This window comes from Melanerpes formicivorus, unplaced genomic scaffold (assembly GCF_026170545.1).
Source record: "Melanerpes formicivorus ecotype bairdi unplaced genomic scaffold, bMelFor1.0.p_v2 SCAF_257, whole genome shotgun sequence".
Taxonomy (NCBI): Eukaryota; Metazoa; Chordata; class Aves; order Piciformes; family Picidae; genus Melanerpes; species Melanerpes formicivorus.
The window spans coordinates 50,704-73,323 of NW_027142609.1; the positions used below are offsets into that span (position 1 = coordinate 50,704).

Consider the following 22,620-nt stretch of genomic DNA (forward strand, 5'->3'; position numbering starts at 1 on the left):
TCTGAAGGTGTATGAAGAGTTTGCCTGGAGTAATCCTCTCCACCCAGATATATTTCCTGGCTTGAGGAAGATGGAAGCAGAAGTAGTGAGGATTGCCTGCACGCTCTTCCACGGAGGCCCCAACTCTTGTGGCGCTGTAAGTTGCCTGTCTTCAAGTGTCCTCACCACACAGGAGGGTTTGGGGTGGAAGGGACCTCCAAAAGCCAGCCAGTCCAACCCTCTGCAGTCAGCAGGGACATCCTCCACTAGATCAGAGCCTTGTTGAGCCTGGCCTTGAATATCCCCAGGAGTGAGGCCTCAATCACCTCCCTGGGCAACCTGTTGCAGTGTTCCTCCACCACCTTCATGGTGCAGAACTTGTTCCTAGCATCCACTCTAAAGCTCCTCTAGTTCCAAACCCCTGCCCCTCATCCTGTCACTGCAGGCCCATGTCCTCACCACACAGGATGGTTTGGGGTGGAAGGGACCTCCAAAGGCCAGCCAGTCCAACCCTCTGCAGTCAGCAGGGACATCCTCCACTAGATCAGGTAGCTCAGAGCCTTGTTGAGCCTGACCTTGAATATCCCCAGGAGTGAGGCCTCAATCACCTCCCTGGGCAACCTGTTGCAGTGTTCCTCCACCACCCTCATGGTGCAGAACTTGTTCCTAGCATCCACTCTAAAGCTCCTCTAATTCCAAACCCCTGCTCCTCATCCTGTCACTGCAGGCCCATGTAAGCAGCCCCTCTGCAAGCTTCTTGTAGGCCCCCTTCAGGTGCTGGAATTTTGGGTGTTTCTTGACTTTCAGTGCAAATGCACCTTCTGCTCTCCAGCTGAGCCTGAGGTCAAGCTCATTGTGCTACCAGCCAAGGTTAGGAGGTGACCTGCTCTGGAGAGAAGGGCCTGGCAGTGCTGGTGGACAGGAAGTTCACCATGAGCCAGCAATGTGCCCTCATGGCCAAGAAGGCCAAAGTGATCCTGGGGTGCATGAGGAAGAGCATGGGCAGCAGGCCAGGGGAGGTACTCTGCCCTAGGGAGGCCACATCTGGAGTGCTGGGTCCAGTTCTGGGCTCCCTAGTTCAAGAGAGACAGGAAAGTACTGGAGAGAGTCCAGCAGAGGCTGCAAAGATGCTGAGTGGCCTGGAGTACCTCTGTGAGGAGGAAAGGCTGAGAGCCCTGGGGCTGTTTAGCCTGGAGAAGAGCGGCCCCAGATCAATAGCTAAAGGGTGGGGTGCAAGAGGCTAGAGCCAGAGTCCTCTCAGTGACAGAACAAGGGGCAGCAGGCACAAACTGGAGCCCAGGAGGTTCTATCTAAGCAGGAAGAAAAGCTGCTTTGGTGTGAGGGTGGTGGAGCAGGCTGCCCAGAGAGGTTGTGGACTCTCCTGCTCTGGAGAGATTCCAAAGCCACCTGGGTGTTGTGCTCCTGGGCAGGCTGCTGTGGGTGACCCAGCTCTGGCAGGGAGTTTGGACTGCATGATCTCCAGAGGGCCCTTCCAACCCCTCCTGTGCTGGGATCTGTGGCTGTGCTGCAGGGAAAAAACCCAAAAGCTTCTGCCTGTGCTTCTCTGAGACAGTTTCACTTCCTCTGTGCTCTGATTCCCATGACAAGTGACAAACCAGCAGCTGCTGGGGCTGACCCTCCTCTGCTCAGTCTGGGAACAGCAGCACAGTGACACACTTGTGCTGTCCCCAGGGCTTTCAGCAGCCCTTGGGGAATTCCTGCCCTGGGACATGTGGCCATCATCCCAAGCAGGATCTCTGCAGAGCAGTCTCTTTGCTTCCCCTTTGAAGGTTCTCAGTGTGTTTTAAGAAATCATAGAACTGTCAGGGTTGGAAGGGACCTCAAGGCTCAGCCAGTTCCAAACCCCCTGCCATAGGCAGGGACACCTCACACTGCAGCAGCCTGGAAGGAGGCCTCACTGCCACAACTGTGTCTGCTCCCAAGGCAGGGAGAGGCCTGACTGCTGTCTCAGGAAGGTCCTTCTGCCAGGAGAAAAGTGATGGAAGGGTTTGGGTTGGAAGGGACCTTGAAGATCACCTGGTTCCACCCCACCCTGCCACAGGCAGGGACACCTCCCACTAGCCCAGGCTGCTCAAGGCTTCATCCAGCCTGGCCTTGAGCCCTGCCAGGGAGGGGACATCCACAGCCTCCCTGGGCAGCCTGTCCCAGTGCCTCCCTGTCAAGAATTTCATCCCAGTCTCCAGTCTACACCTGTCCTCCTCAAGCTTCAGTCCATTCCCCCTCATCCTGTTACTCCAAGCCCTTGGAAAAAGTCCCTCACAGCTGCCAACTTCCCAGCCCTTTCCACAAGAAGGGTTGAAGAGTTGATAGAACAGAATAGATTAACCAGGTTGGAAGAGACCTTTGAGATCATCCAGTCCAACCTATCACCCAACACCATCTAATCAGCTAAACCATGGCACCAAGCACCCCAGCCAGGCTCTTCCTAAACACCTCCAGGGCTGGGGACTCCACCACCTCCCTGGGCAGCACATCTCAATCTCTTGCTGGGAAGAACTTCTTCCTAACCTCCAGCCTAAACCTCCCCTGGCACAGCTTGAGACTGTGTCCTCTTGTTCTGGTGCTGGCTGCCTGGGAGAAGAGACCAACCCCCTCCTGGTTACAACCTCCCTTCAGGGAGTTGTAGAGAGCAAGAAGGTCTCCCCTGAGCCTCCTCTTCTCCAGCTCCCTCAGCCTCTCCTCACAGGGCTGTGCTCCACCACCTCCCTGGGCAGCACATCCCAATGGCCAATCTCTCTTTCTGGGAAGAACTTCTTCCTAACCTCCAGCCTAAACCTCCCCTGGTGCAGCCTGAGACTGTGTGCTCTAAGGACACAACCCTCAACAACACTTAGGACACTGTGTGCTGCCACCTAGGAGCTCCATGGTCAATGCAAGCATTTCTTTCTCCAGTCTGAGGCTCTGCTAGAGTTCACCTGCCACAGCTGTTGCTTTTTAAACCACTGCAGCAGCAGAACTTCTCTCTGCTGGGACAGTCACTTCCACACTGCCTGTGGTGGCAGCCTGCTGCCAGCTGGGATCAGGTGAGGAACAAATGCAGCAGGCTGGGGTTCTTTTCACTGGGAACTTGGTTCCTTCCCTCTGAGCTTTGCTGTTGAGTCATTGTCATCTGGTCACACTTCTTCTTTGCAGTTGGAGGCTTGGCAGCTGTGGCAGCTTGGAAGGAACCGAAAGAGAACCCAGGGTAGCAGGTGGTCCTTTCCAGCCCAAACCCATTCTGTGTCTTCAGTCATGCAAGTGTGACTGCATCCATTTTATGTTCATGGAATGGTTTGGCTTGGAAGGGACCTTAAAGATCATCCAGTCCCAACCAACCCCCCTGTCCTGGGGGCAGGAAGGAACTGGCTGGAGGCTGAGCCCAGAGAGTGGTGGTGAATGGTGCCACAGCCAGCTGGCAGCCAGGCACCAGTGATGTGCCCCAGGGATCACTGCTGGGCCCCATCCTGTTCAACCTCTTCATTGATGATCTGGATGAGGGCATTGAGTCAGTCATCAGCAAGTTTGCAGATGACACCAAGCTGGGGGCAGGAGTTGATCTGCTGGAGGGTAGGAGAGCTCTGCAGAGGGACCTTGCCAGGCTGGGCATATGGGCAGAGTCCAAGGGCATGAGATTGAACACATCCAAGTGCCAGGTGCTGCACATTGGCCACAGCAACCCCAGGCAGTGCTACAGGCTGGGGTCAGAGTGGCTGAGAGACTGTTACAGGAGAGGTGTTCACTGAAGCAGTTCTCAGACACTGAAACAGGCTGCCAGGGGAGCTGGTTGAATCCTCATCCCTGGAGGTGTTCATAAGATGCAGAGATGTGGTGCTGAGGGCTGTGGGTTTAGCACCAGGCTTGGGAGAGGTAGAGAAGGGTTGGACTGGATGACCTTAGAGGTCTTTTCCCCCTGAAGAGGTTCTCTGATTCTGAAGGCAGACTTTGAAGCTGAATAGCAGAAAGATCTCTGGAACTGTTCAGTGGCTTCTGCTGCCCTTCAAACCCTGAGCTCTCCTCTGCATCTCTTGCCCCTGAAGCCTGCCTGGGCAGAGGTGCTGTGGCAGCATCCCTTTCTCTTTGCCAACCTCCATGTGCACTCTCAGCAAGTTTGCTGCTGACACCAAGCTGTGTGGTGCAGCAGACAGGCTGGAGGGAAGGGAGGCCATCCAGAGGGACCCTGACAGGCTGGAGAGGTGGGCACAAGCCAACCTCAGGAGGGTCAACAAGACCAAGGGCAGGGTCCTGCAGCTGGGTGGAGGCAATCCCAGGCACAAATGCAGGCTGGGCAGGGACTGGCTGGAAAGCAGCCCTGAGGAGAGAGCATTGGGGGTGCTGGGGGAGGAGAAGCTCAACATGAGCTCTCAGTGTGCACTTGCAGCCCAGAAAGCCAATCAGCTCCTGGGCTGCATCAGAAGTGTGGCCAGCAGGGCAAGGGAGGTGATTCTCCCCCTCTGCTCAGCTCTGGGGAGACCCCACCTGGAGTACTGCCTCCAGTTCTGGAGCCCCTATGACAAGAGGGATGTGGAGGTGCTGGAAGGTGTCCAGAGAAGGGCCAGGAGGATGATCAGAGGGCTGGAGCACCTCTCCTATGAGGACAGACTGAAGGAGTTGGGGCTGTTCAGTCTGGAGAAGAGAAGGCTCTGAGGTGACCTCATTGTGGCCTTCCAGTATCTGAAGGGGGCTACAGGAAGGCTGGGGAGGGACTGCTCAGGATCTCAAGGAGTGATAGGACTAGGGGGAATGGAATGAAGCTGGAGGTGGGGAGATTGAGGCTGGAGGGGAGGAGGAAGTTCTTCCCCATGAGAGTGGTGAAGCCCTGGAATGTGTTGTCCAGGGAGGTGGTTGGGGCCCTGTCCCTGGAGGTGTTTAAGCCCAGGCTGGCTGAGGCTGTGGCCAGGCTGATCTAGTGTGGGGTGTCCCTGCCCATGGCAGGGGGGTTGGAACTAGCTGATCCTTGTGGTCCCTTCCAACCCTGACTGATACTATGATACTGAGTTGTTTCTCTTCTTTGCTTCTGTTTTTTCCTCATGACAGATGACATCTGGAGGGACTGAGAGCATCCTGATGGCCTGCAAGGCCTACCGAGACCTGGCTTACGAGAGGGGCATCAAGCAGCCAGAAATGTGAGTGATGCCTCTGGGGCTTGCTTCTTGCTTTGGGCCCTTCTGGGGTTTACTCTTCCTCTGAGCTGCTAGGTGGCTGCTAGGCCTCAAAACCCCTTCACTTCCAGATGTCCAGAATGAGGTGGCTGACCCTCAGGGGTCTGTGTTGGGACCAGTGCTGTTCAATGTCATCCCCAGTGATGCCAACAGGGAGATTGAGGACACCCTCAGCAAGTTTGCAGGTGATGCTAAGCTGAGCTCTGTAAAGGTTAAGAGAAACTCTGTAGCCCTTAAATGACACTTTCACAGCATCACAGAATGGTGGGAGCTGGAAGGGACTTCTGGAGGTTATCAAGCCAACCCCCATGCTCTCTTTTCTGCTCCACTCTGCTCCACTCTGCTCCACTCTGCTCCACTCTGCTCCACTCTGCTCCACTCTGCTCCACTCTGCTCCACTCTGCTCCACTCTGCTCCACTCTGCTCCACTCTGCTCCACTCTGCTCCACTCTGCTCCACTCTGCTCCACTCTGCTCCACTCTGCTCCACTCTGCTCCACTCTGCTCCACTCTGCTCCACTCTGCTCCACTCTGCTCCACTCTGCTCCACTCTGCTCCACTCTGCTCCACTCTGCTCCACTCTGCTCCACTCTGCTCCACTCTGCTCCACTCTGCTCCACTCTGCTCCAGCTCTCCAGGCAGTGCATCAAAGGTAGCTAATTGCTTGTGAGGGGAAGATGTGGGAGGAGATGAGCTGCTGAGGTGTTCCATCTTCTGCTGAATTCCTGCAGTTCTTTCCACAGAATGGTAGGGATAGGATCTCTGGAGATCATCCAGCCCAAGCCCCCTCCCAAGGCAGGGTCACCTAGAGGAGGTCACACAGGGACACACCCAGGCAGGTTTTGAATGTCTTCAGAGATGAAGACTCCACCACCTCTCTGGGCAGCCTGCTCCAGTGCTCCACTAGCCTTAAAGTATCACAATATCACCAAGGTTGGAATAGAACTTGAGGATCATGGAATCCAACCTGTCACCACAGACCTCATGACTAGACCATGGCACCAAGTGCCACATCCAATCCCCTCTTGAACACCTCCAGGGATGGGGACTCCACCACCTCCCTGGGCAGCACATCCCAATGGCTAACAACTCTCTCTGGGAAGAACTTTCTCCTCACCTCCAGCCTAAACTTCCCCTGGCACAGCTTGAGACTGTGTCCTCTTGTTCTGGTGCTGCTTGCCTGGCAGAAGAGACCAACCCCCACTGGCTACAACCTCCCTTCAGGTATTTGTAGAGGGCAATGAGGTCTCCCCTGAGCCTCCTCTTCTCCAGGCTAAGCAACCCCAGCTCCCTCAGCCTCTCTTCACAGGGCTGTGCTCAAGGCCTCTCCCCAGCCTTGTTGCCCTTCTCTGGACACATTCAAGTGTCTCAATGTCCTTCCTAACCTGAGGGGCCCAGAACTGGACACAGGACTCCAGGTGTGGCCTAACCAGTGCTGAGTCCAGGGGCACAATGACCTCCCTGCTCCTGCTGGCCACACTGTTTCTGATGCAGGCCAGGATGCCTTTGGTCTTCTTGGCCACCTGGGCACACTGCAGGCTCATGTTTAGGCAGCTGTCAATCAGCACCCCCAGGTCCCTCTCTGTTTGGCAGCTCTCAGCCACTCTGCCCCCAGCCTGTAGCTCTGCATGGGGTTGCTGTGGCCAAAGTGCAGCCCCTGGCACTTGGACTTGTTGAATGCCATCCTGTTGGACTCTGCCCATCTGTCCAGTCAGTCGAGGTCCCTCTGCAGAGCCCTTCTGCCCTCTCACTGACCAACATCTGCTCCCAGCTTGCTGTCATCTGCAGATTTGCTGATGACTGACTCAATCCCCTAAGTAAAGAAGTTCCTCTTCATGTTTAGGTGGAGCTTCTGATGTTCAGGTTTGTGTCTGCTACCCTTTATCCAACATCCTTGAACATCACATGCAGGATGTAGCCATCCACACCACCTATCACAGAGTGTGAGGGGTTGAAAGGGGGCTCCAGGAAGACCTGGTAGCAGCCTGCCAGTACCTGAAGGGGGTTACAGGAGGCTGCAGAGGGGCTGCTTACAAAGGCCTGCAGTGACAGGATGAGGGGCAATGGTTTGAAGTTTAAAGAGTAGGTTTAGGTTGGATGTTAGGAACAAGTTCTGCACCATGAGGGTGCTGGAACACTGGAACAGGTTGCCCAGAGAGGTGGTTGAGGCCTCATCCCTGGAGATATTCAAGGTGAGGCTCAACAAGGCTCTGAGCTCTAGTGGAGGATGTCTCTGCTGGCTGCAGGGGGCTGGACTAGATGACCTTTGGTGGACCCTTCCTGCCCAAACCACTCTATGGATCTGTGATTTCAGAGCTCATTCCCATGTCCTCACCATCCCTCTGTATCTGAAGGAGGGAAACTCATGTTGAAAGAAGCAAGGCAAAGCCCCAGGAAGCTTTTAAGCAGGCTGGGAGGCAGGGCTGTGTTGCTGGTGGGGGCTGTGGTAGCTGTGCTGGGCAGATGTAGTGTAGCACTACCTGCCTGCCACTCCAGACAGCTCCTATCACCTTTGAGCCCTTCAGAAGCAGAGACTGTCAGGCCCTTTGAAGTCTCCACAGGGGGATTGATTTCTTCAGATCAAAGAGCCTGAAAGCCCTGGGACTAAAGCTGGGGCTGCTTGGAGCTGAAATGAGGAGTTGTGCTCATCATTACCTTGCTCATAGAGGATTTGCTCCCTCTGATGTGCTGCTGCTGTCCAGGCAGTGCATCAAAAACAGTTCCTCTGGCTGATTGCTTGTGAGGGGGGAGGTGTGAGAAGAGATGAGCTGCTGAGGAGTTCATCCTCTGCTGAATTCCTGCAGTTCTTTTCACAGCATCACAGAATGGTAGGGCTGGGAAGGGACCTCTGGAGACCATCCAGCCCAAGCCCCCTGCCAAGGCAGGTTCACCTAGAGGAGGTCACACAGGGACACATCCAGGTAGGTTTTGAATGCCTCCAGAGATGGAGACTCCACCACCCCCCTGGGCAGCCTGCTCCAGTGCTCTGGCAGCCTTACATTGCAGAAGCTCCTCCTCATGTTCAGATGGAACTTCTTATGTTCAGGTTTGTGCCTGTTGCCCTTTGTCCTGTCCCTGGGCACCACTGAAAGCAGCCTGGCTCCATCCTCCTCACCTCACCCTTGAAGTATTTAATACCATTGAGGAGATCCTCCTCAGTCTGCTCTTTTCCAGGCTAAAAAGCCCCAGATCTCTCAGTCTTTGCTCATCACAGAGATGTTCCAGACCCCTTACCATCTTTGTAGCCTTTTGCTGTACCCTTGCCAGCAGTTCCCTGCCCTTCTTGAACTGGGGAGCCCAGGACTGGACACAATACTCCAGAGGATGTTGTTTAGCTGGACCTGAGCAAAGCCTTCGAAACTGCCCTGCACCACATCCTGGTCTCCAGGCTGGTGACACATGGGTTGGATGGGTGACCACTAGATGGATAAGGAACTGGCTTGATGGCTGCACCCAAAGAGTGGCTGCCCATGGCTCCATGTCCCAGTGGAGGCCAGGGACAAGCAGAGTCCCTCAGGGATCAGTCCTGGGACCTGTCTTGTTCAACATCTCTGTGGGTGCCAGGGACAGTGGCACTGAGTGCACCCTCAGCAAGTTTGCTGCTGACACCAAGCTGTGTGGTGCAGCAGACAGGCTGGAGGGAAGGGAGGCCATCCAGAGGGACCTGGACAGGCTGGAGAGGTGGGCACAAGCCAACCTCAGGAGGTTCAACAAGAGCAAGGGCAGGGTCCTGCAGCTGGATGGAGGCAATCCCAGGCACAAATGCAGGCTGGGCAGGGACTGGCTGGAAAGCAGCCCTGAGGAGAGAGCCTTGGGGGTGCTGGGGGAGGAGAAGCTCACCAGGAGCTCTCAGTGTGCACTTGCAGCCCAGGATCTGATTGGCTTTCTGGGCTGCAGCAGGAGAAGTGTGGCCAGCAGGGCAAGGGAGGTGATTCTCCCCCTCTGCTCAGCTCTGGGGAGACCCCACCTGGAGTACTGCCTCCAGTTCTGGAGCCCCTATTGCAAGAGGGATGTGGAGGTGCTGGAAGGTGTCCAGGGAAGGGCCAGGAGGATGATCAGAGGGCTGGAGCACCTCTCCTGTGAGGACAGACTGAAGGAGTTGGGGCTGTTCAGTCTGGAGAAGAGAAGGCTCTGAGATGAGCTTATTGTGGCCTTCCAGGATCTGAAGGGGGCCTACAGGAAGGCTGGGGAGGGACTGCTCAGGATCCCAGGTAGTGATAGGACTAGGGGGAATGGAATGAAGCTGGAGGTGGGGAGATTGAGGCTGGAGGTGAGGAGGAAGTTGTTCCCCATGAGAGTGGTGAAGCCCTGGAATGGGTTGTCCAGGGAGGTGGTTGGGGCCCTGTCCCTGGAGGTGTTTAAGCCCAGGCTGGCTGAGGCTGTGGCCAGGCTGATGTAGTGTGGGGTGTCCCTGCCCATGGCAGGGGGGTTGGAACTAGATGATCCTTGTGGTCCCTTCCAACCCTGACTGATACTGTGAGGCCTCACCAGGGCAGAGTAGGGAGGGAGGAGACCCTTGCTCAGCCTGCTGGCCACACTGTTCTCCATGCACCCCTCTCTAGCACATTTTTGTTCCCCCTCTCTAACATTTCTTTTGCAGGCTGCTAAAGGCCCTGATAAAGGCTACTCAGAAAATGTTCAGCCACTGCCCTTCAAAAAGGGAGGCAGCCAACCTTGGCTTAGTTTGGGAGTGTTTATGCTGCTGCTTGCCTTTGGCATTGCTGCAGGGAGCATGACTGGCTGGGGGTGCTGCAGTGTTGTTTGATAGGCCAAGGAATGAGCTTTCTTGGGAAGTCTTGCCTCACAGGAGGTCTTGCAGTGGGGCAGAGTCCCTGCAGGAGGGTTTCTCTGGCTTGCTCAAGTGTCTGTTGTTGTAGCTCAGAGCAGAACCTGGCTTCTCTGCTGTCCCAGGGAGGGTTTTCCCCAACTCTTTTCCAGTCTCTGTGATTTTGGGCAAGTTGAAACCTGCAGCTGGGCTGTTTGGGACCTGCTTGTCACACAGAAATACCTGGTGGACAAGTTCACCACGAGCCAGCAAGGTGCTTTCCTGGCCAAGGAGGCCATCGGGCTCCTCAGGAGGATTTAAGAGGAGTGTGGCCAGAGGGACAAGGGAGGTTCTGCTCCACCTCTGCTCTGCCCAGGTGAGGCTGCATCTGGAGTACCTGGGTTCTGTTCTGGGCTCTGCAATTCAAGAGAGATGGGGAACTGCTGGAGAGAGCCCAGTGCAGACTATGAAGGTGCTGAGGGGCCTGGAGCATCTCTGTGAGGAGGAAGGGCTGAGAGCCCTGGGGCTGCTGAGCCTGGAGAAGAGCAGCCTGAGAGAGGGGATCTGATCAATGCTCAGCAGTGGGTGGGGGGGGGGGGGCAGGAGGAAGGGGCCAGGCTCTTTGCAGTGGTGCCCAGTGACAGGACAAGGGGCAGAGGACACAAACTGCAACCTGGAAGGTTCCATCTGAACAGGAGGAGAAACCTCTTTGGTGTGAAGGTGCTGGAAGCCCGGAGCAGGCTGCCCGGAGAGGTTGTGGAGTCTCCTCTGGAGAGATTCCAACCCCACCTGGGCAAGCTGCTGTGGGTGAGCCTGCTTTAGCAAGGGGGTTGGACTCAGTCTCCTTCCTACTAGAACCATGCTGAGAGTCTGTGGTCTCCAGGCTGTGTTGGTTTTGCTCCTGTTCACCGTGCTGGGCTGACTTCTGCCCTCTGCTCCTTTTGCAGGCTGGTGCCGGTGAGCGCCCACGCAGCCTTTGACAAGGCAGCACACTACTTTGGGCTGAAGCTGGTTCACATACCATTGACCAAAGCCATGGAAGTGGATGTGCAGGTACCACTTTAGGCAGCACACCACCTTCTTTGTGTTGGGTGTTTTTGCCTTCCTATGGGAAATTGCAGGTGACAACATTGATAGCTGAGGGGAGAGCAGCTGATGTGGTTTAGCTGGGCCTGAGCAAAGCCTTCGACACTGCCTCGCACCACAGCCTGGTCTCCAGGCTGGTGACACATGGGTTTGATGGGTGACCACTGGATGGATAAGGAACTGGCTTGATGGCTGCACCCAAAGAGTGGCTGCCCATGGCTCCATGTCCCAGTGGAGGCCAGGGACAAGCAGAGTCCCTCAGGGATCAGTCCTGGGACCAGGCTTGTTCAGCATCTTTGTGGGTGCCATGGGCAGTGGCACTGAGTGCACCCTCAGCAAGTTTGCTGCTGACACCAAGCTGTGTGGTGCAGCAGACAGGCTGGAGGGAAGGGAGGCCATCCAGAGGGACCTGGACAGGCTGGAGAGGTGGGCACAAGCCAACCTCAGGAGGTTCAACAAGACCAAGGGCAGGGTCCTGCAGCTGGGGGGAGGCAATCCCAGGCACAAATCCAGGCTAGGCAGGGACTGGCTGGAAAGCAGCCCTGAGGAGAGAGCCTTGGGGGTGCTGGGGGAGGAGAAGCTCACCAGGAGCTCTCAGTGTGCACTTGCAGCCCAGAAAGCCAATCAGCTCCTGGGCTGCATCAGGAGAAGTGTGGCCAGCAGGGCAAGGGAGGTGATTCTCCCCCTCTGCTCAGCTCTGGGGAGACCCCACCTGGAGTACTGCCTCCAGTTCTGGAGCCCCTATTGCAAGAGGGATGTGGAGGTGCTGGCAGGTGTCCAGAGAAGGGCCAGGAGGATGAGCAGAGGGCTGGAGCTGCTCTGCTGTGAGGACAGACTGAAGGAGTTGGGGCTGTTCAGTCTGCAGAAGAGAAGGTTCTGAGGTGACCTCATTGTGGCCTTCCAGTATCTGAAGGGGGCTACAGGAAGGCTGGGGAGGGACTGCTCAGGATCTCAGGCAGTGATAGGACTGGGGGGAATGGAATGAAGCTGGAGGTGGGGAGATTGAGGCTGGAGGTGAGGAGGAAGTTCTTCCCCATGAGAGTGGTGAAGCCCTGGAATGGGTTGTCCAGGGAGGTGGTTGGGGCCCTGTCCCTGGAGGTGTTTAAGCCCAGGCTGGCTGAGGCTCTGGCCAGGCTGATCTAGTGTGGGGTGTCCCTGCCCATGGCAGGGGGGTTGGAACTGGCTGATCCTTGTGGTCCCTTCCAACCCTGACTGATACTATGGTGCTGCTATGAGATTAGGCCTTCTGCAGCAAACAGGCCACAGAGCCTGCCTGTCCGGGTGGCAAAGCAGTGGCTGGAGGGAAGAGTGGAAGTGAGGACAAGTGGCAGGGGTGAGTGCCTGTGGTTGAAGAGAAGGCTGTCTGTGTGCAGTAAGTGCATCCCTTTGTCCTGTGTGCTGCATTCAGGAACAGGTAAGTGCTGGGTTTCAGAAAGCTCCCCCAGATTGCAGGTGAGGGCAAGCAGAAGTGGAGGAGTGAAAGGGCTCTGCTGTCACCGGGTGCTTGTGGCTCGTTTCCTTTGCTTTCTCTCTGGGCTTGAGGGGGTTGGGGTTGAAGGGCAGGCCCTGCATCTTTTCACTCCTTACTCTTTTTTTTGGCAGGGTGCCAAGCTGGTAGAATGGACTGTGAGCATCTTCTCTCTTTAAATCTCCAGGCAATGAGGAGAGCCATCTCGAGGAACACGGCCATGCTGGTCTGCTCGGCTCCCCAGTTCCCACATGGAGTTATGGATCCCATTGAAGAGGTGGCAGAGGTAGGCTGGCACCCCGGGGTGGCACCCCTGGGGGCTGCAGCAATCAAACCACAAGGTACAAGGGTCCAGAGATGGGCCACGAGGATGAGCAGAGGGCTGGAGCTGCTCTGCTCTGAGAACAGGCTGGGAGAGTTGGGATTGTTCAGCTTGGAGAGGAGAAGGCTCCCAGGAGACCTTCTGGTGGCCTTCCAGTGTCTGAAGGGGGCTACAAGAAAGCTGGGGAGGGACTTTGGAGGGAGTCAGGGAGTGATAGGGCTGAGGGGATGGATCCAAGCTAGAGGAGGGGAGATTTAGATTGGATGTCAGGAGGAAGTTCTTCCCCATGAGGGTGGTGAGACACTGGAAGAGGTGGTGGAAGCCTCCTGCCTGGAGGTGTTTGCAGCCAGGCTGGATGTGGCTGTGAGCAACCTGCTGCAGTGTGAGGTGTCCCTGGCCATGGCAGGGGGTTGGAGCTGGCTGAGCCTTGAGGTCCCTTCCAGCCCTGACAGTTCTGTGCTTCTAAGTCTGGACTCAGGCAGACAGGGATCGAAGCAGGACAGTTGTTCACCAGCCCCTCTCCCTTCCCCACAGCTTGCAGTGAAGTACAGCATCCCCTTCCACGTGGATGCCTGCCTGGGTGGCTTTCTGATTGCCTTCATGGACAAGGCAGGGTTCCCCCTGCAGCGCCCCTTCGACTTCCGAGTGGAAGGCGTCACCAGCATTTCTGCTGACACCCACAAGGTGAGCAGGGGAGGGGAGGGGGGGAAACAGCCCTGAGGTTTGGGGGGGGGAGGGATTCCTGAGGCCATCCCTTGCCCTCAGGCACTTCTGCTTGGCTCAGGGGAGGGACGGCAGGGGAGGGACGGCAGCGGAGCGTGGGCAGCGGGGGGTTGGGTGGCTGCCCCACCGCCTGCCTCTGCCCCCTGGCACAGCTGCTGAGTGCCTTCTGTGCCCCTTGCAGTATGGCTACGCCCCCAAGGGCTCCTCTGTGGTGCTGTACAGCGACAAGAAGTACAGGAGCTACCAGTTCTTCGTAGCCCCTGACTGGCAAGGAGGCATATATGCCTCCCCCTCCGTGGCAGGCTCCAGGCCCGGGGGCATCATAGCTGCCTGCTGGGCAACCCTGATGCACATGGGAGAGTCAGGCTACGTGGAGGCCACCAAGAGGATCATCAAGACAGCTCGTTTCCTTGAAGCAGAGTATGTGTGTGCCTTGCTGTGGGGATTGGGCTCTTCAACCCTGCCCTGCCCTCCTTGGGGTTCCGCCCCTCCCTCCCCTGTCGTCCCATTCCTCCCTCCCCTGCCCTCCCTGCCCCTCCGCCCCTGCCTCCCCTGCCGTCCCATTCCTCCCTCCCCTGCCCTTCTTGGGGCTCCGTCCCTCCCTGCCCCTCTCTCCTTGCCACTCCAACCCTCCCTCTGCTGCCCTCCTTGCAGCTCCTTCCCTCTCCCTCCCTACCTTGAGCTCCTCCCAGGCTTCTGTTCCTCCCGGGCGAAGCTGCGGGCTGCTACCTGCCGGGCAGCTGGAGGGGAGCTCTGTGCGGCGGCAGTGCTGCCCTGTGCCAGGCAGCTGAGAGGCACAGAGAGGCCAAGGGGGCTGCAGGCTGCTTTATTTCACTGAATGGCCACGAAGGGGGAGATCTGGAAGGGCTTTACCCCCGGTGACAAACGGGTTCTCCTCTCTTGCTGGGGCGCCTGTGTTGCTGTGTGAGCTGCTTCTCTGCCCCCCTGCCTCGCCTCTCTGCCCCCCTGCCTCGCCTCTTTGCCCCCCCTGCCTCGCCTCTCTGCCCCCCTGCCTCGCCTCTCTGCCCCCCCTGCCTCGCCTCTCTGCCCCCCCTGCCTCGCCTCTCTGCCCCCCCCTGCCTCGCTTCTCTGCCCCCCTGCCTCGCTTCTCTGCCCCCCTGCCTCGCTTCTCTGCCCCCCTGCCTCGCTTCTCTGCCCCCCTGCCTCGCTTCTCTGCCCCCCTGCCTCGCCTCTCTGCCCCCCTGCCTCGCCTCTCTGCCCCCCCTGCCTCGCCTCTCTGCCCCCCTGCCTCGCCTCTCTGCCCCCCTGCCTCGCCTCTCTGCCCCCCTGCCTCGCCTCTCTGCCCCCCCTGCCTCGCCTCTCTGCCCCCCCGCCTCGCCTCTCTGCCCCCCCGCCTCGCCTCTCTGCCCCCCCGCCTCGCCTCTCTGCCCCCCCCGCCTCGCCTCTCTGCCCCCCTGCCTCGCCTCTCTGCCCCCCTGCCTCGCCTCTCTGCCCCCCTGCCTCGCCTCTCTGCCCCCCTGCCTCGCCTCTCTGCCCCCCTGCCTCGCCTCTCTGCCCCCCTGCCTCGCCTCTCTGCCCCCCTGCCTTCCTGAGCTGAAGCCTGTAACAACCCCTGGCCCTCAGAGCCTGCTCTGCCTGAGTGTTTGCCAGCAGGGTTTGGCTGCCTGTGCTTTTGCAGCTTTCCCTTGGGGGGGGCTCTAGGGAATTCTGGCCTCTCTCTCACACCTGGTCACTTCTTTTTCTCCCATTTTTTTGTGTGTGTCCATTTCCATTTGCTTCCCCAGGCTGAGAAAAATGGACAGCATCTACATCTTGGGCAGGCCTGAGGTGTCTGTGCTCTCCATCGCCTCGGACACCTTCGACATCTATCGGTTGTCCAATTTCTTAGCTGCCAAAGGATGGAACTTAAATGTTCTGCAGTTCCCCTCCAGGTGAGCCTGGGGAGAGCCAAGGGGTGGGCAGCCAGGGCATGCAGGGGGGTGGTGTTCAGCCCCTGTGATTCTTCACCCAAGGAGTGTTCTGCACATTTGGTCACAACAACCCCAGGCAGTGCTGCAGGCTGGGGGCAGAGTGGCTGAGAGCTGCCAAACAGCCCTGGGGGTGCTGGTTGACAGCTGGCTGAACATGAGCCTGCAGTGTGCCCAGGTGGCCAAGAGGGCCAATGGCATCCTGGCCTGCATCAGGAACAGTGTGGCCAGCAGGAGCAGGGAGGTCATTCTGCTCCTGGACTCAGCACTGGTTAGGCCACACCTTGAGTCCTGTGTCCAGTTCTGGGCTCCTCAGGTTAGGAAAGATGTTGAGCTGCTGGAAGGTGTCCAGAGAAGGGCAAGAAAGCTGGGGAGGGGTCTGGAGCACAGCCCTGTGAGGAGAGGCTGAGGGAGCTGGGGTTGCTTAGCCTGGAGAAGAGGAGGAGGTGTCAGGGGAGACCTTCTTGCTGTCTGCAACTCCCTGAAGGGAGGTTGTAGCCAGGTGGGGGTTGGTCTCTTCTCCCAGGCAAGCAGCACTAGAAAAAGAGGACACAGTCTCAAGCTGTGCCAGGGGAGGTTTAGGCTGGAGGTGAGGAGGAAGTTCTTCCCAGCAAGAGAGAGTTGTTAGCCATTGGGATGTGCTGCCCAGGGAGGTGGTGGAGTCCCCATCCCTGGAGGTGTTCCAGAGGGGATTGGATGTGGCACTTGGTGCCATGGTCTAGTCATAAGGTCTGTGGTGACAGGTTGGACTTGATGATCCTCGAGGTCTGGTTAGGCCACACCTTGAGTCCTGTGTCCATTTCTGGGCCCCCCAGGTTAGGAAGGACATTGAGACAGCTGTGTGCTGGGCTGCATCCAGAGCAGGGAGAGCAGCAGCACAGGGAGGGGATTCTGCCCCTCTGCTCTGCCCTGGTGAGACCCCACCTGGAAAACTGTCTCCAGTTCTGGTGCCCCCAGCACAGGGAGGGAGCTGCTGGAGTGGGTTCAGAATTGGGGCTGTTCAGCCTGGAGAAGAGAAGGCTGTGGGGAGACCTTAGAGCAGCCTTCTGCTACCTGAAGGGAGCTACAAGAAAGCTGGGGAGGGACTTTTTCCAAGGGTTTGTAGTGATAGGATGAGAGGGGATGGATTGGAGCTTGAGGAGGGCAGATGTAGGCTGGAGATGAGGAAGAAACTCTTTCCAGTGAGGCTGGGGAGACACTGGAACAGGTTGCTTAGGGAGGCTGTGGATGTTCTCTGCCTGGAGGTGTTCAAGGCCAGGCTGGATGAGGCCTTGAGCAACCTGGGCTGGTGGGAGGTGTCCCTGCCCAGGGCAGAAGGGTTGGAACCAGCTGATCTTTAGGGTCCCTTCCAACCCTTCCATCGGTCTGTGATTGATCGTGGCTTGTCTTCTCCTGTTACACTGCAGAAGGGCTCTTTGAAGGGAGATGCAGGGCTGGCAGTGGCCAGGGAAGGGCTGTTGGGAGCTCAGGAAAGGTGGAGCTGTGCTGCTTTAACCTCTGGCCTGTCCCTTTCCTGCCCAGCATCCACCTCTGCATCACGCAGCTGCACACCAAGCCCGGCGTGGCCGAGAGCTTCCTGCAGGACGTCCGAGACAGCATCGCAGACATCATGAAGGACCTGGATGCCAAGACCACAGGCATGGTAAGGAAGAGGCCCAGTGCACAGGGAGAGGACTGAGCACCTCCCTCTGATGCTGCTCACCACCCTGTGTCATGCTCTCTCCTTCTCTTCTCAGGGAGCTATCTATGGGATGGCCCAGTCCGTCCCGGACAGGAGCTTGGTCGCGGAGATCTCTCAGGCCTACCTGGACGGCCTCTACAGCACAGATGTTCCTTGCAGTGAGAAGCACATGAATGGCTCTCCTGGCCACCACTGACTGCAGTGCAACCACCAGTGCCTTGCCAGCTAGCACTGGGCTGCTTCCAAGAGGGTTGCCTTGAGGGGAAGAGATTGCAGTAAGCCTTTGTTCCTCCAACTGGCAGGTCCGAGGGCAGCTTGATCTTCCTGCTCCGTCTCAGTCTGTTCTGAACCCCTCAGTGTTTCTCGTGCCCAACTCGAGGTCTTGGGGCCCTTCCCTCCCTCCCCTCTGCTTTCTCTTCTGTTGCTGGGGCACTGAATGGCCATTCCACAGCTCCAAAGCTCCTCAGGTGCTCTGTGTCTCACTTCATTCCTCGCTGGTCCCTTTCTCCTGGGCCCTGGTTTCGTTCAGCTGGTGTCCGGCCGAGCCTTAGCTTCCGAGTTCCACAGCTTCAATCTTCCCAGGAAGTTGAAGGTGGGGGAAATAAATTGGAGTCATTTCTTCCTTTTTATTTTTTCCCACCTTTTTTTTTTTGGATGGTTTTCTTTTGGGTACCCCTCCAAACAGACCTGGGGGGGGAGCCTTATCCCCCCCACAATTGGCAAAGGAAAAGAGGTCGGCGGACTCCCTTTGGCCTCCCCTCTGGGGACCTCAGCAATCATCTGCTGGGGAGGGATTAAAAGGAGACATAAAACCAACAAGAAAAACAAAACCAGACCCCAAACCAATTCACAGAAGTCTTTCCTGGACTGTTTCTTGGCATTTGAATGCCAAGCCAGGTGGTGGAGGGGGAGAGAGGATGTGGATGGTGCTGAGACCCTTAGGTACGCAGTCGCCCTTTGGGCTTCCCCTGCCTCTTCTAGAAGACAATGCAGTTGCCACCCTCTGGGTGGCTTTCCTTCTCCCCCTTCACCCTCCTGGAGGTGCAGCAGAAGACCAGCTGAAACCCCCTCTTTGGAACTTGGGGAGGGCTTGGTTAGGTTTTTTTTGCACTGTCTCCCAGTGCTGTCCCAGAGCCAGCCAGACCCTGGCCTGTGCCACCAGCGCCATGGGGAGCAGATGGCACCAAAGCTGACTTCTGCTTTGTTGGCTGTTGTGGGGTTTTTTTTGACCATGGTCCTCTTTGTTTAGTGTAAAAAAAAGTGACTTTTTTTGTACTAGTAGGAAGCTCTGCTCTTTGCACTGATCCTTTGTAAGGCACATTCTCCAAAGGGCATTCACCACTGTGCCTTGATGCTTCCCTGGCTGCTGAGTTTCTTGTTGTTACTGGGTGCCAGGGAGGATTGGAGGCTTTCAGCTGCTGGCTGCAGGCTTTGCTGTGGTCCTCCCCTTTATGGTACTGTAACAAAAGAGCCAACTTCAAAGGCAAGGACTGGCCTCAGAGGAAACCCTGGGAGGTAGAGGAGGAGTTGTGTGAGCCACATCCCTTCACAGTGCTCCAGAAGGTGCTGGGGGAGCTCTTGAGAGGTGGGTGACAGCATGCAGCAAGCTGGAGCTGCTCAGGCCTTGGGCCTGGAGCTCACCCTCTGCTGCTTTGACCCTGAGGGAGTTTTTCCCAGAGCAGCTGGTGAGGACAAGCTGACATCTCTGCAGTGGAGTCCCTCCTTGCAGGCCTTTCCCTTCTGTTTCCTCTCAGCTTTTTGCCTCCTGGGCAGAGTTCAACCCTTCATGCCAGGTCTGCAGAGCCTTGTGCAGGCCATCCAGAGGCATCTCTCTCTCTCTTTCTGCTGTGGTGGACTTGCTAGCCCAAGGTTGGCCCTCACTGGCCAGTTAAGCAGCACACTAATTGGACTGAGTGAGGCTACCTGCCAGGCACCAGTGCAGCCTTGGGCTCAGTGATTGTGGCAGGAGGGCTGCCTGCTTCCTACCGGCAGACCAAAGCCTTTGGGCCATCTCTCCTTGCCTTTGATGCCTCTGAGCCCTTGGGAAGCCGTTTGGCACTTGAATGTGCTTGGCAGCCCCTCGGGGGGTGTGAACCAGGAGCTCTTTATTCTGTTAACACCTTCCCAGCGTGACCACCGGCTGCATCTCTTGAGTTGGCTTTCCTTTGGAGGCAGCCTGAAGTGCCTGGCTGCTGTGAGGGCTCTCTCTGGACCCCAGGGAAAGGGAGGTACTCTTTTTGCTTCTGCTTTGAAAGAGGGAATGGATTGGGCTTGGGGGTGGGGGGTGAAGGAGAGAGGAAAAACTCCTTCCTCTGCCCTGCTTTGCATCCTCCTCCCAGGAGGCAGGTGGGTCTGAGAGCTCAGTGCTCCATTTCACACGGGCTGAGGATGTTGATCTGTCAGTGTGCTCCCTCCTGGGCTTCCCTGCTGTGGGGTTTCACCCTGGGCTCCATTGTCCTCTGTGCCTTTGTTCTCTGCTGGGAGTGTCACCTCCTGGGTCAGGACTGGGCCACTGCCATCTGTCTGGGGTTTCTTTTTTCTGGGCTGTAGTTTCTTCCTCCTTCTCATCTGCATCTCCTCCCTCCTGCCTAAGGACCTGAGACAAACCAGTGTGTGATGGACAGGCTGGCTGGCTGCTGAACAGACCCCACCCCAAAACAAAACCCCAACCCCACCCCCCCAAAGCAAACCAAAAGAAGAAGAATGTGATGGACTTGGCTCCTGAGCTGAAACTGGATGGTACTTTGAACCTGGAAGGATCTGGGTGACTGTGAATTCCTGCCAGGTTTCTGGCTGGCAGCTTTTTGCCAGGCCAGGCACTGAACTGGAGGCTGGCCCAAAGCACTCCCAAGGGCTTCACCTGCTCTTAGGTACTCTACTGAAGACTGTCCAGGGGGGATGGACCCAGGAGAGAGAGAGAGAGAGAGATGTGTGTCTTCATGCCCTGGATTTCAGCCTGCACTTTTCAGATGACTTGTGGGGGGGAAAGGGAGGGTGGGGGAGCAGAAGGGTTGCTTCCAGCACACCAATTCCATGCCCAATAAATCCACATTGACTTCTCCTGCTGGGCAAACAGGGGGAGTCCATCTGATGGCAGCACTCTGTGTTGCTCTGATTTGCCACTGGCAAGCTGGAGGCTGGATGCTGCTGAAGAGATGATGGTGAAAATGGGCCTGGTTTGTATTAAACTGGTGCACTTGGCTTATCCAGGCTCCTGGGATCCTTCATTTGCTCACTGGGATGAATGGGGCCCCAATTACTCCTGCTCTTGGCTCAGGCACAGCCTGGGCTGGGCTGGGGAGAGTGGTTTGTGAACCTTCCTTCCTCCCTCTGCCCCAGGGCTGCTCTGTCAAGGTAAAGGTTGATTTAGATGATCATAGAATGGGCTGGGTTGGAAGGGACCTCTGAAGGTTATCCATCCCAACCCCCCCCTGCAGGCAGCAGGGACATCCTCCACTACAGCAGGTTGCTCAAGGGCTTTGTCAAGCCTCAGTTTGAATGTCTCCAGGGATGAGGCCTCAGCTACCTCCCTGGGCAACCTGTTGCAGTGTTCCCTCACCCTCATGGTGCAGAACCTGTTCCTGACATCCAGTCTAAATCTCCTCTGATTCCAAACCACTGCCCCTCATCCTGTCACTGCAGGCCTTTGCAAACAGCCCCTCTGCAGCCTTCTTGTAGCCCCCTGCAGGTACTGGCAGGCTGCTATTAGGTCTCCCTGGAGCCTTCACACCTATGGAGCCCCCTTCCAGCCCATAGCATTCTGTGGTAGGTGATGTCCATGGCTACATGATGCTCAAGGGGTCATGGGCACAAACCTGGACACAGGAAGTTCCAGCTAAACAAGATGGGCAGAGTCCCACAGGATGGCATTCAACACATCCAAGTACCAGGGGCTGCACTTTGGCCACAACAACCCCAGGCAGAGCTACAGGCTGGGGGCAGAGTGGCTGAGAGCTGCCAGGCAGAGAGGGACCTGGGGGTGCTGGTTGATGGTAGGCTGAACATGAGCCTGCAGTGTGCCCAGGTGGCCAAGGAGGCCAATGGCATCCTGGCCTGCATCAGGAACAGTGTGGCCAGCAGGAGCAGGGAGCTCATCCTGCCCTGGACTCAGCACTGATTAGGCCACTCCTTGAGTCCTGTGTCCAGTTCTGGGCCCCTCAGGTTAGGAAAGATGTTGAGATGCTGGAAGGTGTCCAGAGAAGGGCAAGAAAGCTGGGGAGGGGTCTGGAGCACAGCCCTGTGAGGAGAGGCTGAGGGAGCTGGGGCTGCTTAGCCTGGAGAAGAGGAGGCTCAGGGGAGACCTTCTTGCTGTCTGCAACTCCCTGAAGGGAGGTTGTAGCCAGGTGGGGGTTGGTCTCTTCTCCCAGGCACCCAGCCCCAGAACAAGAGGACACAGTCTCAAGCTGTGCCAGGGGAGGTTTAGGTCAGATGTTAGGAAGAAGTTCTATACAGAGAGAGTTGTTAGCCATTGGAATGTGCTGCCCAGGGAGGTGGTGGAGTCCCCATCCCTGGAGGTGTTCAAGAGGGGATTGGATGTGGCACTTGGTGCCATGGTCTAGTCATGAGGTCTGTGGTGACAGGTTGGACTTGATGATCCTCGAGGTCTCTTCCAACCTTAGTGATGAGGAGCAACTTCTTTAAGGCTGCCAGAGCACTGGAGCAGGCTGCCCAGAGAGGTGGTGGAGTCTCCATCCCTGGAGACACTCAAAACCTACCTGGATGTGTCCCTGTGTGACCTCCTCTGGGTGAAGCTGCCTTGGGCAGGGTGTTTGGACCTGATGCTCTCCGGGGGTCCCTTCCCAACCCCCAGCACTCTGTGAGGCTGTGGAATGGTCCTTGATGGGCTGGGGATGGTCTCACCAAGACCTTTCTAGAACTCTGAAGGGATCTTTGTGGTGTTTCTCCCAGAGTGTTTTGCTGCTCCTGGTGGTTGCAGAGCAAAACTGTACCCAACACACAGCAGTCTGGCTGCAGGTCCTCTGAGAGCTGAGATCCTCATGGCAGTCAGGATCTTACCACCACCAAACCCACCTACACCACCCTCCACTCTGGGAGGGATTCCACTGTCAGCAGCCCCTGGCCTGTGGCTGTGCTGCTTTGGTGCCTCCCCTGTGTTTTGTGCCTTGGGTGAGGTAAGCTGCTGCTGTTGGCAGGAGCAGCTTCCCTCTGGTGTGCTCTGGCTTGGATAAGCTCATTCTCAATCAGATCCTGGGCTGCAGCAAGAGAAGTGTGGCCAGCAGGGCCAGGGAGGGGATTGTCCCCCTCTGCTCCACTCTGCTGAGACCACACCTGGAGTACTGCCTCCAGGTCTGGAGCCCCTATGACAAGAGGGATCTGGAGGTGCTGGAAGGTGTCCAGAGAAGGGCCAGGAGGATGAGCAGAGGGCTGGAGCTGCTCTGCTATGGAGCCAGACTGAGAGAGTTGGGGTTGTTCAGTCTGGAGAAGAGAAGGCTCTGAGGAGACCTTCTGGTGGCCTTCCATTGTCTAAAGGGGGCTCCAAGAAAGCTGGG

At 57.1% G+C, this 22,620-nt stretch overlaps 1 protein-coding gene across 1 annotated transcript in view; it reads left to right on the forward strand.

The window, feature by feature from the left end:
- SGPL1 (sphingosine-1-phosphate lyase 1) overlaps positions 1 to 20,315 on the forward strand; it is a 56,287-nt gene extending 35,972 nt beyond the window's left edge. The window contains exons 6-14 of the mRNA XM_068169980.1: positions 8 to 136; positions 5,014 to 5,102; positions 10,850 to 10,955; positions 12,644 to 12,742; positions 13,313 to 13,462; positions 13,683 to 13,921; positions 15,247 to 15,393; positions 16,951 to 17,071; positions 17,166 to 20,315. Of these exons, the coding sequence (XP_068026081.1) occupies positions 8 to 136; positions 5,014 to 5,102; positions 10,850 to 10,955; positions 12,644 to 12,742; positions 13,313 to 13,462; positions 13,683 to 13,921; positions 15,247 to 15,393; positions 16,951 to 17,071; positions 17,166 to 17,306 (1,221 nt within the window). The 3' untranslated portion in view covers positions 17,307 to 20,315. The remainder of the gene's footprint in view (positions 1 to 7; positions 137 to 5,013; positions 5,103 to 10,849; positions 10,956 to 12,643; positions 12,743 to 13,312; positions 13,463 to 13,682; positions 13,922 to 15,246; positions 15,394 to 16,950; positions 17,072 to 17,165) is intronic.
- The last annotated feature ends 2,305 nt before the right edge of the window (positions 20,316 to 22,620 follow it).